Here is a 15,538-nt window from a genome sequence, read left to right as displayed (position 1 = left end):
TTTCCTGTTAAATTGTGCCCTATACAAAATGTCAGAGACAGCCTGTAGAGCAGTGGTGGGCAACCTGCGGCCCATCAGGGTAATCTGATTGCGGGCCGCAAGACATTTTGCTGACGTTGACCGTACGCAGGCACAGCCCCCCACGGCTCCCAGTGGCCGCAGTTCCCAAAGGCCGCAGTTCCCAGCACGTCCCTGCAGCCTGTCACTTCCTGCAGCTCCATTGGCCAGGAATGGCAAGCTGCGGCCACTGGGAGCTGCAGGGGGCCGTGCCTGTGGAGAGTTAATGTCAGTAAAACGTCTCATGGCCCGCAATCAGATTACCCTGATGGTCTGCAGGTTGCCCACCACTGCTGTAGAACATAGGCCCACCTTATACTGGGTGAACGATAGTTGTAAACTGAGCTGGAATATTAGCATGAACAATAGGCCCAAAGCATTGAACCAAAAACAATGAAATAATGAGAAAAAAAGAGTTGTGTTAAATTTGTAATGACCCTTCAAAATGCCAGTGTTATCTTATTTAAGGATTGGGCTAAAGTAACACAAAGAAAACACGGTTAATTGGGTACTATGAGCAGTAAATAATTGATTATATCAGGAACTCCTTCATCTGGCCTTAGCTAAGGTCTGATAATTGGTAATGCCATTGCACTTGTTTGTTAAACGCAATAAAAAATAAACTCCTAAGGTTCATTGCTAATACCTGCCTGACCAAGTTGGACTACTCCCGGCTTTAGCCCATTTGTAAGTATCTTGATCAACTACTTATAAATGTTTTGTTACTGTTTGCATCTAGTAAATTGCTCATTATTTAGGCATGTTTAGATGAATTGTATAAACACCATTCAATGTTTGGATTTATTAAAGAAATTTAAATTAGTATCTTGGTAACATCCTGTATAAATAATAATAATTCCAACATTGCCCTTGTCCATTCAGAGAATATCTGTGAAGATGAAACAATATAAAATAAGGGTGAAAGTGTCAGCTACAATTTTCTGCCTTAAAAGAACAGTCAATTTAAAAATCATAATTCTGCTGGAAAATGATACATTTTATAGTTTAAAGTATAGCCTAACTGAAAGACGATGGAGAAAAAATGTTTAATTTTCAATTTAATGTATACCTAGTGGTTCCCCTTGTACTGTCACTGTCCATTGTTTGTGTGGGTCTTTCATAGAACAAGGAAGGTTTTCTTTTCTTTTTTTAATATATGATAATATGATTGTAAAAAACAAACAAAACGGCATGAGATCAGGGGAGCTGCAGTACCTGAAACTACTTATAACTCTTTGAAAGAATTTTTTTTTTTAAACTAGATTTGTAGTTGCCAATGTACCTTTAACTGTTGCTTGAGGGTCTTTATTTTGTTTTGTTTGATTCTTAACTTAGTTCTGACTATACTGTATCACTAACCATTTTGGCGACTGAATATATTTTGCTTGTTTGTGTTTTTCCAAAAGTCCCATTTTATTTTTAAGAGTGAAAATTGTGATAGTACTTTGCTAGCTAATGGCTCACTCAGCTAGCGATTTACCCACATTTTTCAACCACAAAATTCTACTTTACTATTGTATTCTTTGGTCATGTAAGTACATTACATACTCTATAATAATCAACCACTAGTCTATAACTGCTTCCATTAAGCTAATTCAAAATTATAATATACTTGTTAAACTATTTATTTCTTAAAGTGTGGTTTTGTGGGGCAAACACTACTGAAGAGTTTTCACCTGACCTCAGAAGTAGCTGTTATTTCAGTGGCAGATGGAGTGTCCCCTATACATGCACTGTGCAATTTTTAAAAGAGTTAGGTATGCAATTGCACATTCAAAAGCATTTGGCCTTTCATGTACGTGACTACAATCATACATCTAGTTATCCATCCGCATGCATAAATATCTTATTTGCATTCAACTAATGTTTTGAAAAGACAAAATCAGTAACGAAGATATCTGCAGCTGAAATCAGCAACTGCCTCTATGAGTTCAGTTTCAGTGGCTTTCTTGGTGTAGATGTATTAGGACTGAAGATCAATGAATTATGAAATGTGTTTAACAAGGAATGCGGCTACGTAGCCAAAAGCTTCAGTGACACAATCAGATTGCCAAATAATGGACATAAACTGAATATTAAGCCAGACCATCTGAAGGAACTAGCTATGGATTGATCCAGGTGGTGCTTGATTTGCAAGGAGGTTACATCCCTTCTGGATTTGCCATCATGGTGATGTATGTTTTGAAAGTCAGACCCAGAATTTGTAAATCCAACATTTTGGGAACTTTTTGTATTAAAAGTACTGTATAGAATAGTGTTAATCTTTTAAGCATGACCTTTACCTAGCCTATACACAGGGAAGAAAGGAGAGCAGCAGAATACGGACCCTGGACTTCAGAAAAGCAGACTTTGACTCCCTTAGGGAACTGATGGGTCGGATCCCCTGTGAGAATAACATGAGGGGGAAAGGAGTCCAGGAGAGCTGGCTGTATTTTAAAGAATCCTTAGTGAGGTTACAGGGACAAACCATCCCGAAGTGTAGAAAGAATAGTAAATATGGCAGGCGACCAGCTTGGCTTAACAGTGAAATCCTTGCTGATCTTGAACACAAAACAGAAGCTTACAAGAAGTGGAAGATTGGACAAATGACCAGGGAAGAGTATAAAAATATTGCTCGGGGATGCAGGAGTGAAATCAGGAAGGCCAAATCACACCTGGAGTTGCAGCTAGCAAGAGATGTTAAGAGTAACAAGAAGGGTTTCTTCAGGTATATTAGCAACAAGAAGAAAGTCAAGGAAAGTGTGGGCCCCTTACTGAATGAGGAAGGCAACCTAGTGACAGAGGATGTGGAAAAAGCTAATGTACTCAATCCTTTCTTTGCCTCTGTCTTTATGAACAAGGTCAGCTCCCAGAGTGCTGCGCTGGGCATCACAACATGGGGAATAGATGGCCCAGCCCTCTGTGGAGAAAGAGGTGGTTAGGGACTATTTAGAAAAGCTGGACGTGCACAAGTCCGTGGGGCCGAACGAGTTGCATCCGAGAGTGCTAAAGGAACTGGCGGCTGTGATTGCAGAGCCATTGGCCATTATCTTTGAAAACTCGTGGCGAACGGGGGAAGTCCCGGATGACTGGAAAAAGGCTAATGTAGTGCCAATCTTTACAAAAGGGAAGAAGGAGGATGCTGGGAACTACAAGCCAGTCAGCCTCACTTCAGTCCCCGGAAAAATCATGGAGCAGGTCCTCAAAGAATCAATCCTGAAGCACTTAGAGGAGAGGAAAGTGATCAGGAACAGTCAGCATGGATTCACCAAGGGCAAGTCATGCCTGACTAATCTAATTGCCTTCTATGACGAGATAACTGGCTCTGTGGATGAGGGGAAAGCGGTGGACGTGTTGTTCCTTGACTTTAGCAAAGCTTTTGACATGGTCTCCCACAGTATTCTTGCCAGCAAGTTAAAGTAGTATGGGTTGGATGAATGGACTATAAGTGGATAGAAAGTTGGCTAGATTGTCGGGCTCAACGGGTAGTGATCAATGGCTCCATGTCTAGTTGGCAACCAGTATCAAGTGGAGTGCCCCAAGGGTCGGTCCTCGGGCCGGTTTTGTTCGATATCTTCATAAATGATCTGGAGGATGGTGTGGATTGCACCCTCAGCAAGTTTGCAGATGACACTAAACTGGGAGGAGAGATACACTGGAGAGTAGGGATAGGATAAAGAGGGACCTAGACAAATTAGAGGATTGGGCCAAAAGAAATCTGATGAGGTTCAACAAGGACAAGTGCAGAGTCCTGCACTTAGGATGGAAGAATCCCATGCACCGCTACAGACTAGGGACCGAATGGCTCGGCAGCAATTCTGCAGAAAAGGACCTAGGGGTTACAGCGGACGAGAAGCTGGATATGAGTCAACAGTGTGCCCTTGTTGCCAAGAAGGCCAACGGCATTTTGGGGTGTATAAGTAGGGGTACTGCCAGCAGATCGAGGGACGTATTCGTTCCCCTCTATTAGACATTGGTGAGGCCTCATCTGGAGTACTGTGTCCAGTTTTGGGCCCCACACTACAAGAAGGATGTGGAAAAATTGGAAAAATTCCAGCGGAGGGCAACAAAAAATGATTAGGGGACTGGAACACATGACTTATGAGGAGAGGCTGAGGGAACTGGGATTGTTTAGTCTGCGGAAGAGAAGAATGAGGGGGGGGTTTGATAGCTGCTTTCAACTACCTGAAAGGTGGATCCAAAGAGCATGGATCTAGACTGTTCTCAGTGGTAGCAGATGACAGAACAAGGAGTAATGGTCTCAAATTGCAGTGGAGGAGGTTTAGGTTGGATATTAGGAAAAACTTTTTCACTAGGAGGGTGGTGAAACACTGGAATGCGTTACCTGGGAGGTGGTGGAATCTCCTTCCTTAGATATTTTTAAGGTCAGGCTTGACAAAGCCATGGCTGGGATGATTTAGTTGGGGACTGGTCCTGCTTTGAGCAGGAGGTTGGACTAGATGACCTCCTGAGGTCCCTTCCAACCCTGATATTCTATGATTGATTCTATACAGCCCTAACTATCCTTCACCATGTACAACCAGACCAGTACCACCAAGGACGAAGAACAGCTGGTTGAAGCCAAACCCAAGCAAGACCGAAGTTTTGCTTATGGGCACAAGAAAGCATCTTGAAGAGTTCACAGCCATGGCACAATCTCTTTTTGGTGTGTACGCACCCACAATTGATCAATTCACTTCATAATTTACGAGTGCTCCTGGATTCCTTGCTGAGGCTAAGCGCTCATATGATAGAAAGTATTAGTCACAGATGCTACTGTCTCTGGTTCGGTAGGTGAGGCTGTCCCATCCTAGCAGACTATGACCTGACTGCAGTTACCTTTGTCACCTCCTGTCTTGACTATAACAATGTAACATTCCTAAGGGCTGATGGCTTCCTGTCCAGTTAATTCTATACAGTACAGAATGTCTCCTCAGCAACAAAGGCTACCTCAAACACATGAAGTCTGTCCTTTGCTCTCTAGACTAGCCTACCACAGAATACTGAGGTTAACTTCAAGGTCTCAGTCCTTACCTTCAACTTGTTCAAAGGCCTAGGCCCAGCATATCTCAGATCATCTCTTCGCTGAGAACCACAGTTGACCATTCTGCTCCTCAGACAGAGAGTAATTTTCTACAAGAGTAAAGCTCAATTGTGCAAGAAACAGAGCCTCCTTGGAAGCTAGTAAGAGACTATGAAATGAACTCCCACAGGAACTAAGAATCATCACCACCTTCCTTGCACACTTTTCTGACCTTGCCTTCTCTAAAATGCCAAGCAGGTGTGTACATTTAAAAAAAATCACAAAATTCTACTAAAACAAAACACAACACTGCACACAAAATCTGAGAAAAGAATGAGAAAGAGAGAGAATATAACCTGCATAACAGTTGTTAGCCACATCATTTAATACATTACAGAAAGGTGCTCAGATGCTACAGTGATGAAGAATAAAAACATACACAGAAAAGAATAAGCAGATCAGAAGCCAACAATTTAAAGCTAAGGCATTCATTCTTCCATTAAAAAATATGTAACTAACCTTTACGTAACATTAACATCTGTGAGAGTTTAGTAGGTCAATGAACCAAAATTAGTACTAGATGTCAAACTAGGTGTTGCAACACAACCATAAAGGAATCGTGGCCAGATACACATTAATCATTAACATCTAGATAAGAACAGAGTTACTCATCTGTGTTAGTCATGAAATTCAAATACACAAGGAAGTCTACCTCCTTTCAAGAATGGTCTCCTTAAAATGAAACAACCTGAAAGATATCCCAAAACTAGTTGCACATAAACTAACAAATATCAAATGATGATTTCAGAATCAAACTGAACTCTATCAACCAGAGGGTGCAGACAACATTCAGTTCTTTGTTTCTAACTCAGTAAGAACTTTAAGAACCAAGCAATTGATTTCAAGAGCTGGCATGGCCAAGGGTTATGTTCCTCACAAATACTTCACAGCCAGCACATCAAGGGGAACTAGGATCCAGCCACACACGCTGTCTACAGAACACTCAACGTAGTTCATCTACATTAGCTGGATTTCCTTCACACAAATATCCAGTTGCCCTCAACCCCAAGATAGCTTTCAGACAGAGGAAAAATCAGCCTTGCCCAAAAAGGACCACGTACCTAGCATTTGCTTTCTGACCCCAATAGCTGGTCTCAACGAAGAAACTGGACACCTCATTCAAACACGATTTTGCTTCCTCATCAGAGATGCCACTGCCTAAAAGAGCCAAAGCCCACAAAACATACTCCACAGTCCCCTCCTCTCCTCCAGAGCTCACCATACCCACAGGAGCCTAACCCTTGACACAGTCATGACCCATAATCCCTTTGTTGCCAAGATTGGAACTACCCAGAGAAGCCAGAGCCCTCATACGCATATCTATCTCACTAACCCCTTAACCTTTGATGAGGAGCTACCCAGAAACCTGCGTCCCTCGCACATACACCCCTGCTGCACTCCTTAAGAACGGCCACACTGGATCAGACCAAAGGTCCTTCAAGCCCAGTATCCTGTCCTCTAACAGTGGCCAATGGCAGGTGCCCTAAAGGGAATGAACAGACAGGCTATCATCAAGTGATCCATACCCTGTCACCCAATCCCAGCTTCTGGCAAACAGAGGCTAGGGACACCATCCCGGCCCATCCTGGCTAATAGCCACTGATAAACCTATCTTCCATGAATCTAGCTAGCTCCCTTTTGAACCCCATTATAGTATTGGCCTTCACAACACCCTCTGGCAAGGAGTTCCAGAGGTTGACAGTGCATTGTATGAAAAAATACTTTCTTATGTTTGTTTCAAACCTGCTACCTATTAATTTCGTTTGGTGGCCCCTTGTTCTTGTATTATGAGAAGGAATAAATATCACTTCCCTATTTACTGCCTCTACACCACGCATGATTTCATAGACCTCTATCCTATCCCCCCTTAGTCGCCTCGTTTCCAAGCTCCTTCCCCTGGGGCTGCCTCCCCCGGGGACGGGACCAAGCCCCTTCTCGCAGCCACCGCAGCGATCCCCAGGGCGAAAGAAGCCAGGCCCCTTCTCCCACATTACGGCACCCACCCGCCCACGGGATCTGGCCCCTAGCCCCCAGCTCACCTGAAGCGGCCCCCGCAGTGCTGGCACTGGTCCCCCACCCAGCCGGCCTGGCACTCGCACTGCCCGCTGCCCGGCTGGCAGCGCCCGCCATTGGCGCACGGCTTATCGCACTCCTTCCCCTCGACCGCCGCCGCCGCCGCCTCGGGCCCCGGCACCAGCAGCATCAGCAGCACCAGGAGAAACTGAGCCGGGGGGCGCCCCGCGGAGCGCCGCGGCCGCCCACCCTGCGAGCCCAGGCTCCCTGCCGCCGGCTGCCTCCGGCTGCTCCGCTCCATCTGCTGCCGCCGACTGGGAAGAGGGGAGAGCGTCGGACTCCTTGTCTCCCTAAGCCTCCCGGGCCGGGCTGAGCGACCGGACGGCGGCCGGCGAGGGCGCTGCGGGCTTCCGATACGGTGGCCGATGAGGAAGGAGGCTGCTCGGCAGTGCCGCTCGCACTCACTCCCTCTCCTGTCTCTCAGCGGCAGGACTGAGGAGCCCTTTGGGCCGCGGCCGATGACGTCATCACCCGCACGCCGTCCACTGACATCATGTCGCCTCCCGACTCGCTCTCTGGAGCGGATGGGGACTGCCATCGAGCGCGGGCAGCGGCGGCCAGAGCGGCGCGGGGCGGGGCCCGTCTTCTGCTACAGTGCCATAGAGCCGGGGCGCCCCGCGTCCAGCGACGGGCCCGGGCGGAAGCGCCGCTTCCCCCCCGGCGCTGACCGGCTCAGCAGCGCGGGGGACAGGAGGTGGCCATGCCTCGGAGCTCCGATGAATGCCAGAGCGCAGGTGCCCCTGGGTGACTGGCTGCTCGTCAACCAGAGCCTCGCCGGGGAGGTGGAGGCTGGGGAGTCTTCACCCAGCCCCAACCACGCTCCCAAGCCCGGAGCCAGCAGGCCCTGGGAGCAAACACGGGCCTGGATCTCCCCGGTTGTTACAAACCGCTGGCTCAGTCCCGGGGGGATGTTTGCAGGGCGGCACGTTCTCCCACTCATAAAATTCTTCTTTCTCCCTCGTAGCTGAAGAAAGCCTAAGGACTGTCTCACAAAGCCCGTCCAGCGCAGGGTGGAAGAAACAAACATCCACAAAAGAAAGCCCTGACTCAGTGAGGAGATGAGGTGGAGCCTGCAGTGGGAGAAAATTATTATTTATTTCTGTTCTAATGGTCATAGAGTCTGAGACCACTGTGATCATCCGGTGTGATCACCTGTATGACGCAGACCATAGAACTTCCCAAAAATAATTGCTAGTGCAGGTCTTTTAGAAAAATAGCTAATTTAATTTAAAAATTGACAGTGACAGAGAATCCACCATGACCCCTGGTAAATTGTTGCAATGGTTAATTACCTTTGCTGGTAAAAACTTACTATTTATTTCCTGTCTGAGTTTGTTTAGCTTTAACTTCTAGCCATTGGATCATGTTACATTTTTCTCTGCTAAACTGAAGAGCACGTTATTAAATATTTGATCCTTATATAGATACTTATACACTGTAATCAAGTCATCCCTTAGCCTTCTGTTTGTTAAGCTAAATAAATAGAGGTCCTTAAATCTATCACTATAAGGCATGTTTTCTAATCCTTTAATCATTCTCGTGGCTCTTCTCTGAACCTTCTCCAATTTATCAATTTATTATCTAAAGACTTAATTGCACTAAGCACTGTACAAAATAACAGACATCCCAAGCCCCACAGGTCTTACAATCTAGGATTTAGAGGCTAAATAACAGGTGAATAAACAGTTAACAGGTGGAATAAGAAGTACAAGGGAACAGAAAAATGTGAGCATTTGCATTGATAGTGCTCACCACTAATGACTAAAGGACATAGCAGTATGTTAGTTTTACACTGAAACTCTCAAATTTCAAACCTCAGTTACTACTGTGTAGCCAAAAAGTTTGCAATATCACAATGCTTGATGTATTCCAAAGAATCTGTAATTGGGAAGGGAAGTTAAATTCCCATAGCTACATTTGGGAGTAGTTAAAACAGATATTACTCGAGAAAGGGGTATGCTGTGGGCGTGCTTGAATAAAGAAGGAGTTGTGGTTGAGAATCTTCACCGTTCTTTAGGGGCTGGTCCAGGAGCGCTAAAGAGTGAGAAAGAGCAAGTAGAACAATATCATCATCAGAGCTGTGATTGACCTGAGTTATCTGAGTGAGGTGACAAATACATTTCTAAACAGACTAATAGGAATGAGGTTATTATTTGCAATGGGAAGAAGATGGAACAGAGCTCAAATGAAAGGTTTTGTTAGAAATAAGTAAAACCTCGATTATGGGTTTGGAGAAGTACGTGAAGTACTTAACGTGATAAGAGGCTAAATTTCACTGAAGTTACTGGGTCAGATTCATCTCTCGTGGCTCTCCGTTGATCTGTTTAATAGCAGTGAAGTTACATTAAGGGTAAATTTAATCCATCGTTTTAAATTTGGAAAGAGGTGCATGGTAAGGCTGACGATTAAATTATTTTATTAAGTGGGAAATCAAAAGTGAAAGTTTTGGAAGCACTGTAAAAGGGAGGGGTTGAAGTAAGGTGCAGCAGTGCAAAGAATTATGTTTTTGAGGGTTGGGTAAAAACCTCATTGAAGCTGATGGGTGTAACTGTCACCCTTTATTTAAAATAGCCTTAAGAAACCAGTGAGCTTCTTTATGGAACCAGAAATCTGAAACAATAGCAGCTGCCACCTAAAATACAAGTATGTCACCACCCAGAACAAAGGTACATGTGGGCGGAGAGGTTTTCCTGTGTGTGGTTTTGAGTAGAGAGAAGAAAGAAAAACACTGTAGAAACATATAGAACAGGAACATAAAGCTAGACATAACCTGAACAAAAACTGAGAGTGTGGCTGTGAAGAAAGCCTAGAGAGAGAGCTTTTGGGCTGAGTGCTGACTGAAAGAAGCTCAGGGCTGGGAGCAAAGACACTATTTCCTGTTGTTTGATTCCTGCTGTGTTCAGAAAAACAGGATTTTTTAAACAAGATTGAATGAAAGATACCTGATTCTGTCATCAATTTCACCTCCTAATGGAAACAATGCACAGGGCCCTGAACTTTGGCTAACTGGTTAGGTAAAAAATCTCAAATAAAATAGTCAATCAATTACTATATTTAATCCAGACAGATAATTTGTATTTAGAAGGGGAAAAAAAAAAGCACTTGCTTGTTTGAGCTGAGCCAGGTTCCTGATGGTCTCAATGTGGTTTCTGAGTGGGTCACTGAAGAGAATGAAAGGTATTGATTAAAAACACCAGAAAGTAAATCAAAGATGTATGTAAATGGAAAATCTAGTCAGCCAAAGCACTTAGCTGACACACTCATGGTTATTAAACCCTTTACCTTCCAAGCCTGAGAGAGTGGCAGAGCCTGTCATCAGAATGAAAGTTTGCAACTTAGGGCTTGTCTACACTTACCGGGGGATCAATGAGCGGTGATCGATGCATCAGTGGTCAATTTAGCGGGTCTAGTGACCCGCTAAATTGACCGCAGATCACTCTCCCATTCAAGAAGAGCAGGGGGAGTCAGGAGAGCATCTCCTGTTGACATCACGTAGTGTGGACCCCACAGTAAGTTGATCTAAGCTACGTCGATTTGAGTTACGCTATTCACGTAACTCAAATTGCGTAGCTTAGATCGAATTTCCCCTGCAGTGTAGACAAGGCCTTAGTTTAAAATTTCTGTGCTAAGATGTCCTGGCACCCAAAGAAAGATAATAAAGTAAATTGTTAGAGATTTAAGATAGCTATTACAGTTAAACCCTCCTTTCCATCCTATAAAGGTGGAGGAAGCAGAGGGCTCTTTCCGGGGTGCCCTATACTCACATTCCTGGAGCTGCAGACTGCTGTCAAGGTGCACTGGGTCAGAGACTTAACCAAGCACCCCAAGGATAGAGATACTAGCAGGGCATGTTGCTTCTACTCAGCTTCTGCCCTGCGTGTGCAATATAGATGATGCTACCCTACCTTGCTCCTATCTGCTCATGCCATAGGGATCCTACAAGTGGAAACGTCTCTGAGGCAGCTCTGCTCTTCATGTGTCACAGAGATCTTGCTAGTTCTGGCATCTGCTAAAGAGATCCTGCCTTCAGACTCTGCTCTGACTTGCCAGGTCTGGGCTTGCCTGCAATTGTCATAGACGATAATACTTTTGTTTCTACCAAAACACATGGATGTTGTCCAAGAGAATAAAATCAGTTACAACACAATAATATAATAAAATACCATCAACTTAAAATAAAACATCAAAACAAATAAGGCGTGAGTGATGTCTTTCCATCTCTGACTCTCCTATATGTCTAGGTATTTCTCTCTAGTAAAATGGATTTCTCACTCAAGTGTTTTTCTTACCGTGAAAATTCCATTGGATTTGACAATAAACAGATATGTCTTAAACTGGGTAACTAGAATACTTGCATGTTAGAATATAATAGATTTGTTTTTATCAAGTAAACTTTGAATCTCTTAAGTTACACTGTAAAAGTTAAGAAGAGTTCAGCTCCACAGATTCACTTTGAGTTGAAAAGTAGAACAAAGGAGTTTTCATAGTGAGACAGACCTCTACTCCATCAAAGACAGTCTCCTTCCTCTGACAGAGGCCAATCTTGGATGCTTCAGAGAGAGTTGTAACAATCCCAAATGCCTTTTAACTGCTCCATACTATACCACCAGAAGAAATTCCTTCCTGACTCTAATTGGTAAACAAATTGTGCCCTGAAGCATGATAGTTGTTTGCATACACAATCTCAGCAATGAGGATTTTTTTAAAGTTTCTTTGCTAATTTAATTGTAAATTTCGTTGATTCAATTTTTACATGACAGGACAGGAATTTCTAAAAAAATTAAAGTGCCCAGTTTCATACAATTGTTGGTAAACAGTTTACCTACAAACATATATGGAATAGAGTGGGAGGGATTAAGTAAACCCAGCGTCTAGACTGAGCTTTTTTTTTTCCCCCTGAAAAATGTACTAATAGACATATTGAACTGTTTAAAACACACTTGTTTGGCAATAGGTGAAGTAGGACAATACTGTTTCTATAAACCACACTCAGTGTGATTATTACATTTAGGAAAGGGAGAACCCAGGATACCAAGACATAGACCTGCTTTAGAACAGTATACTCCTCAGTTATCCTCACATATTTCTATACAGCATTTTAAATCAGTAACTGGTTATTAAATAGACATTTCCCCAGATGTATTAAACTCAGTTGCGTCTGTGATGAACTAACTAACATGTTTGTAATGATGAACTACACTTACCCTCTTTCTCACTCTCTAGAGACTTTAAACCCTTATGAAGCTGATCACTGTATCTATATTTGCAATTAAATGTCACCTCTTTATTCATGGTGCAGGTCAAGTTACTTATCCTTCTGAGATGCACAATGACAAGATAGCCAGAGACTGCGTTGTAAAAATAGGCACTTGGGATGAAATTATGGCCCCCTCGAAGTCAACATCAGAACTCCGGCTGACTTTAACAGGGCCAGTATTTCACCCCTAGGGGCTGAGTCGCAGCTGAGCTTGATATCAGGGAAAGATGCAAACAGTGGAAATGCTGTTGGGAAGCTGACTACCAGCCTGTCTAACTTGTGTGTCAGTCACCATGGTGTCTGGGTGTCAGGATCGCAAGAAATTGTAACTACAGCACGCTCACCACTATATTAATGAATCTTTCCCTCCTTTGAGAGAAGAATGGTTTTGCAATGACCCTTTCCTTGTTGTGTCCTCTTATCTCCATTACCTCTCCCGTGGAAACAAAACAGGTATAGCTCCCTTCTCAAGTTATGAGACACTGAGACCACCTACTGCTGACTAGTGTGTCACCTAACTTCAGTCGCTTTTCATTCCTTCTCCACAACCCATTCAGGGCAGCTTTTCTCCTCACTTGCAAGGAGCCATCTCCTGACTCTCACCCTCAACTGCCAAGGAACCTTCTGGTCCCAGCATTCCAGCCCTTCTCTTAAAGGGGCCTACAAGAGTCATGCCCAACTGCCATGGAACCTTCTGCTCTGAGCATTCTGTCCCTTCTGGTAACGGTCACGCCCGACTGCCACAGGATATTCTGATTCCAACATTCTGTCCTGTTCCTGGTAAAGACATATCACTCAGAGACATCCTTCTTGCTGTTTGAGTAACAGGAGAAAGACAGCACCCCATATGTGTCCTACTATGTGTGCAGAAGTTCCTTCTGCTCCTACAACCCCAGCATAGCTGTAGGAATACATTCATGGCAACAGCCAGATGCCATATTTGTGGCAAAGGTATTGTCATTTGGCTGTAGGACTGTCTGACCACTTTAAAGCGGTTCCTTGCTCCACCAGCCAAAGTCTCACCCCTTCCAGAATGCAGAAGGTAGCAAGAAGGAAGATGCTGTTGCTCAAACAACAGTCTGAGTCACCTGAATCTTGACTGGGGTGAGTAATGAAGATATTTAATGGCTTAATTTGGGGAGATAATACTGATACTCTTGCTCACTTTGAGTAGTCCTACTGGGCTCATACTCATGTGAGTAAATATCTTACGAGTAAGTGAGAGAACCAGACCTTTAAACTGGAATCTCACTGGGACATGGATATTATCATCTTAGTCATCATGGATTCCAGTTTCTCACCAAAACTAGAATTATAGAATATCAGGGTTGGAAGGGACCTCAGGAGGTCATCTAGTCCAACCCCCTGCTCAAAGCAGGACCAATCCCCAATTTTTGCCCCAGATCCCTAAATGGCCCCCTCAAGGATGGAACTCACAACCCTGGGTTTAGTAAGCCAATGCTCAAATCACTGAGCTATCCCTCCCCAGCGCTATCTAGCCCCCCCCCCCCCCCATTACTGGGAATGAACTAGGGCTCATTCCCAATGATAGTAATATTCTCATCCTCCCCACCAATCTAAAAATTGAGGACCCCACTAGAGATGGATCTAAACAAAAAGCCAGGATCCAAACAGCAATCCCACTCCCCCTAAAGCCACCACCAGATTTTGGACCTGAATCTGAACTCTGCAGTATCAGGCCTCTCCTAGTCCCTAAACAGTATTTACTTGAAATACCCAGTTAGCTTTGAAGGACAAGTATTGGTCAACCATTGAGGCTGCAGGTTTGTCATAGTGGGGAAAAAGTAAGAGAGAACATGATTTTCCCATTGTCTGTGACATTTTTTATGCGTCCGTGACGCATCTCAGAGTGCAGCTCCTGTGTCCCATGGGGCTGGACCTGTCATCCTGCTCTTGCCATTGCTTCCAGGCGTGCGAGGTCACAGCACAGCTCAGGTTTGGCCCAGCTGCCTCTGTGTCATGCCGGGGGTGGGCAGGCCAAACCTGAGCAGCACTGTGATCTGGAACACCCAGAGTGGGGAACAGGACCCAGCTTTGCTTGGCACAGGAAACCCTGCTGCCCACTCCATCCGCCCTGGTCCCTCCTCTGCACTGGATCTGGAATAGCATTTTGGTACCAAGGCAAAGAGTGCTGCTGGGTTGATTGGTGCCCCCTCATCTGTCACAGCATTTTTTAGCAAAAATCACAGAGCAGTCACTAAACCTGTGAATTTTATTACATTTATCGTGAATAATCTGTGAATTTTTTTTTTTAATAAATAAAATGCCTTGACAAATCTGCAACCCTACCAGTCATATATCTTAACTAGTAGTTGAAAGCCCCCATGCTCTCGCACAGGTGTGGCACTTGGGCCATCTAATCTACCAGCTGTGCCGTGTCCCTTATACGACCAACGAAATTGTTGCATGGAAATTAGCTGTAGCGTAAAGGTCGTGATTGGTTGAATTACCTCTGGTACACCAGTGATCTAGAACTCTTGGCATGGAATAGATAACATGCCTTACTGTAGCTGTACACTGCCTGGGTATAGTTCATAAAGTCAAAATGGCTGCAAACTTAAAAATTGGATGGTAACAGACCATGAATGCCAGCAATGATTGAACGTGGGGATATTCTGAGCAAAAAGAGCTCTCCGCTATGCTTGTAGCTGTTTCATCACTTCACACTGACTCAAGAGACATTCTAGGCTTCAGAGTGACATGCAGCCAGGTGATTTACCTTCAAAGTTTTGTTTTAGTAGTTTGAAGAAGAGGTTTGGGTTTTTTTCATCATTAAGATTTCTTGCAAACAGCTCACTGTTGCCCTAGTTTTGTCTCTGTTGTACTATGTAATACACCATCTTGGCACTAATTCTGCTCTCTCTTATACTGGTATAAATCAGGGGTATATCCTCTGAAGTCAGTGGAATTGCATCAGTGTAAAACCAGTGGACGTGAGATCAGAATCCACTATTTTCTATTTATCTACGTGCAAATCTCATTGCAAGTATATTTGACAACACACTGGTCTCTCATTACAGTGAACTTATGCATAACCCAAGATATTGCGAAAGGTCTCATTTGACCTT

General features: G+C 44.2%; 1 protein-coding gene across 2 annotated transcripts in view; it reads right to left on the bottom strand.

The window, feature by feature from the left end:
• Positions 1–7,730, bottom strand: part of ATRN (attractin) — a 268,648-nt gene extending 260,918 nt beyond the window's left edge. The window contains exon 1 of one of the 2 annotated variants that reach the window (XR_013346039.1): positions 7,159–7,564. Coding sequence is in view for 1 of the 2 variants with exons in the window: in XM_077816039.1 (XP_077672165.1) it covers positions 7,159–7,730 (572 nt within the window). In the remaining variant the exon portion in view is untranslated. Of the gene's footprint in view, positions 1–7,158 lie in introns of both variants that reach the window. The other variant, XM_077816039.1, reaches the window with a different exon arrangement.
• Positions 7,731–15,538: the final 7,808 nt, after the last annotated feature.

The sequence above is a fragment of the Eretmochelys imbricata genome, chromosome 4, assembly GCF_965152235.1.
Source record: "Eretmochelys imbricata isolate rEreImb1 chromosome 4, rEreImb1.hap1, whole genome shotgun sequence".
NCBI classification, from domain to species: domain Eukaryota; kingdom Metazoa; phylum Chordata; order Testudines; family Cheloniidae; genus Eretmochelys; species Eretmochelys imbricata.
This window is presented reverse-complemented; position numbering and strand designations above follow the sequence as displayed.